A 4,174-nucleotide genomic window follows, 5' to 3' on the forward strand; every position below is an offset into this window, starting at 1 on the left:
AAGACTTTCAAATGAGTTATAGTTTAGTTTAGGTTTAGAGCTGATTAGTAGGCTAGAGTGGAAGATAGCTGCAACTCCACCTCCTCGGCCTGTGCCTCCAGGAATGTGAGTATTAATATGACTGGGAGGGGTGGATTCATTTAGGCTAACATATTCTCCATCACCCAGCCAGGTTTCAGTAAGACAAAATAAATCAATATCATAATCTGATATTAGTTCATTTACTAGTACACCTTTAGAAGAGAGAGATCTGATGTTTAAGAGTCCACATTTAACTCTCCTATTCGTTTGCACTATTGCTCTTGTGGTTTTAATTTTTATGAGGTTTTTATGCACAGCTCCTCTTCTGTTTACCTTTTTAAATAATTTCAATGGTCGGGGGGCAGACACCGTCACTATAGGATTTTCACTAAGTAACTCCTGAAATGGAGGAGCAGAGAAGTGTGTTAGACTGCGACTCTGCCTCCTGGTCTCAACTCTGGATTGTCATGGTTAATGACAGATTAGATTAGATTAAACTGTTAGATTAAACAGACCTCAGCCCTCAGTACAGTCTGAAGGCGGTCTGTCTCTAAGGTGATCTCAGATTAAACAGACCTCAGCCCTCAGTACAGTCTGAAGGCGGCCTGTTTCTAAAGTGATCTCAGATTAAACAGATCTCAGCCCTCAGTACAGTCTGAAGGCGGCCTGTTTCTAAGGTGATCTCAGATTAAACAGACCTCAGCCCTCAGTACAGTCTGAAGGCGGGCGAATGTGATCTCAGATTAAACAGACTTCTGCCCTCAGTACAGTCTGAAGGCGGCCTGTTTCTAAGGTGATCTTAGATTTAACAGACCTCAGCCCTTAGGTACAGTCTGAAGGCGGTCTGTCTCAGTACCGTCTGAAGGCGGGCGAATGTGATCTAAGATTAAACAGACCTCAGCCCTCAGTACTGACTGAAGGCGGGTGAATGTGATCTCAGATTAAACAGACCTCAGCCCTCAGTACAGTCTGAAGGCGGGCGAATGTGATCTCAGATTAAATAGACTTCAGCCCTCAGTACAGTCTGAAGGCGGTCTGTTTCTAAGGTGATCTCAGATTTAACAGACCTCAGCCCTCAGTACAGTCTGAAGGCGGGTGAATGTGATCTCAGATTAAACAGACTTCAGCCCTCAGTACAGTCTGAAGGCAGTCTGTTTCTAAGGTGATCTCAGCTTTAACAGACCTCAGCCCTCAGTACAGTCTGAAGGTGGGCAAATGTGATCTCAGATAAACAGACCAGCCCTCAATACTGTCTGAGGGCGGGCGAATGTGATCTCAGATTAAACAGACATCAGCCCTCAGTACCGTCTGAAGGCGGGCGAATGTGATCTAAGATTAAACAGACAACAGCCCTCAGATCTCACACTGTTTTAGTTCAGTATTTTAGCGAAGGAACACTTTTTGTTAAATAATAATTAGATGTACATGTTTAACTTTTATACTGACTCTGCTGATATCCACATTAAAATGTGTGTCTGTGGGTTCAGGAGTTGTCCGTCTCAGATCGTGCTGGTGGTCTGGAGAGGGTTACCTGAGCTCCGGTCAGGATGTGAGGCTTCGCTCCGCCCACCTGCACACAACACGGTGAGTCTTCACCTGCTGGTCAGAACAGGAAGTTCTGCACTGATGTTCTAATGTGAGGTCCTACTAGCACTTTGACTTTCTGCTACTGGAAGGTTTTATATATCATTACAACACTTTACTAATGAGATGCATCATGAGGCCCCATGATGCTGCTGGGATTTACATTTCGCTCTCACATGCCCAGAACTCAGAACCTTTAGTCAGTCTGATGGAAGCATTGTGGCCCCCGCTGGTTAGGCTGCTCGGTAGATGCCCACAGGGGACTGAACTCCTATTGACAGGAAGTGAGGCCTGCAGGGTCCGATCTGGACGCCTGAGAGAAAGAAGTTATCAGAAAGCTTTACTCAGCAGGATCGATGACGTCTCTCTGATCTTCACTTCCTGTGTTGTGGTTGTAGGGTCTCCACCTAAACTCCGCCTCCACGCTGGCCAGCGACTCGAGGAAGAAGGTGCCGTAACAGAACCTTTAAAAGGGCGATGACATCACTTGTTGGTGAACCAGCCGCCTGCTTCTCTTGGAGTGGGTCAGATGAGCTAATCTTATGCTAAGCTAACGTCACCTTGTTTCCTCTTTGTTTCCTAGACAACAGGCAGGAAGCTGCTGCCTCACCCCGCCCACAGTAAGCATGGCCCCAGATGGGGTCAGAGGTCGGGGGTGAGGTCCGGTTTAGGGGCTCTGGGTTCTCTGTGGAGGGACAGGAAGGAGGAGCAGGAGGAGGAACAGGAGGAGGAGGAGGAGGTGACTGAGTATTCACCTCGCACCACCACGCTCAAGGGCACCCGTGTGACATCATCACATGGAGACAATTACATCATCCTGTCACCTGTCAACCCGGGAGAACAGGTGAGTCTTTGGAAACGAGGTCTCCAGGGGTCTCCAGGTTCCCACCTCTGGATCTTCCGCCTGAAATAAAAGGTTCTCCGCCTGTGCTCTCTGTGTTTCAGCTGCTGCAGCCGGTTTATCACGACAGGAACGGAACGATCGGTACAGCGTCCTCACTGAGTGCTGATCATCTTTCGCTGTCTTGATTAGAATCTGATCACCTGTGTCTCTGATCACCAGGGCGTCTGTACCAGACTCACCCCAGCAGAGGTCAGAACCTGCTCCACGACCCCCGACCCGGGTTGTCACAGCGACCATTCACTGGTCACACTTCCACCCTCACCCATACCCCCCCCACCTCCTCTTCATCAGCCCAGCCCACCAACTACGGCAACTACCAGAACTGCACCATCGTCCAGTCACATCTGCCCTGCTCCACCTACGGAACCTACGTCACCCTGGCACCCAAAACCCTCATCTTCCCCATCTTCGTCCAGGTCAGAGCCTAAAACCTTTAACCCGAACCAGTCCCAGGTCAGAGCCTAAAACCTTTAACCCGAACCAGTCCCAGAACCAAAGACCCTCATCTTCCCCATCTTCATCCAGGTCAGAACCTAAAACCTTTAACCCGAACCAGTCCCAGAACCAAAGACCCTCATCTTCCCCATCTTCATCCAGGTCAGAACCTAAAACCTTTAACCCGAACCAGTCCCAGAACCAAAGACCCTCATCTTCCTGATCTTCATCCAGGTCAGAACCTAAAACCTTTAACCCGAACCAGTCCCAGAACCAAAGACCCTCATCTTCCCCATCTTCATCTGGGTCAGAGCCTAAAACCTTTAACCCGAACCAGTCCCAGAACCAAAGGCCCTCATCTTCCTGATCTTCATCTGGGTCAGAATCTATAATTCAGAACCAATCTGTGACTCTTATATCAAACCTAGAACACAAACTAGAACCTTGAACCTGACCTAGAACCAATCTAGGCCTAACCTAGATCTTTTCACCTCAGCCAGATCCAAGGCCCTTATATTGAACCTAGAACACAAGCCAAAACCCCGTCAACCTAACCTAGAACCAGTCCCGGACCAAGATACAGCTGGCTTGATGTTCTGTTCTCTTGTTGTTGTTTCCAGCCTCTGGATCTGTGCAGCCCGGACAGAACCCTGCTGATGTCAGAGGAAATGGTTCTACACCAGGCTGACCTGCTGCCTGCGAAGGTACCTGTACTGCAGTATACTGTAAATGTTCTGCTCAGTGACTCAGGGTCCAGCTTCTGTTCTGAAGATCTTTGGTTGGACCCAACAAGATGTCACACTGACCGTTCTGTTGTCTGACAGAATAAATGATTAATCCAGAAAAGACTTGCTGATATCCTGCCCGTAATACTTCTGCCAAGTTAACCAGTACTGCACGAATAATAGTACTACTACAATGACTGCACAGGAGGTACACACAGAGTACTGTCTGCTGATTATCGACTACAGCAGAACCTGATCCTGAAGGACACCACGACCTCTGAGAGCTGAACCAGGATCAGTTTCACAGTAATGGATCACACTGCTGACACACAGACTGTTTCTGGGAATGTTTTAGTTTCATGGTTTGTTCGGCTGGAAGCTGAGACGTCTGTCTGCTGTCCGTTAGACGCTAACACAGCAGCAGAGGTCAGAGGTCAAAGTGACATCACGCGCTAATTGCTAACACAGCAGCAGAGGTCAGAGGTCAAAGTGACATCACGCGCTA

At 48.4% G+C, this 4,174-nt stretch overlaps 1 protein-coding gene across 3 annotated transcripts in view; it reads left to right on the forward strand.

Annotated features, from left to right (window-relative positions):
* Positions 1-4,174, forward strand: part of LOC123960835 (regulator of G-protein signaling 3-like) — a 24,820-nt gene that overhangs the window by 6,330 nt on the left and 14,316 nt on the right. For 2 of the 3 annotated variants that reach the window (XM_046035806.1, XM_046035808.1), the window contains exons 4-9: positions 1,509-1,605; positions 2,004-2,054; positions 2,189-2,449; positions 2,551-2,590; positions 2,669-2,925; positions 3,565-3,648. In XM_046035806.1, the coding sequence (XP_045891762.1) occupies positions 1,509-1,605; positions 2,004-2,054; positions 2,189-2,449; positions 2,551-2,590; positions 2,669-2,925; positions 3,565-3,648 (790 nt within the window). The remainder of the gene's footprint in view (positions 1-1,508; positions 1,606-2,003; positions 2,055-2,188; positions 2,450-2,550; positions 2,591-2,668; positions 2,926-3,564; positions 3,649-4,174) is intronic. The other variant, XM_046035807.1, reaches the window with a different exon arrangement.

The sequence above is a fragment of the Micropterus dolomieu genome, linkage group LG21, assembly GCF_021292245.1.
Source record: "Micropterus dolomieu isolate WLL.071019.BEF.003 ecotype Adirondacks linkage group LG21, ASM2129224v1, whole genome shotgun sequence".
NCBI classification, from domain to species: domain Eukaryota; kingdom Metazoa; phylum Chordata; class Actinopteri; order Centrarchiformes; family Centrarchidae; genus Micropterus; species Micropterus dolomieu.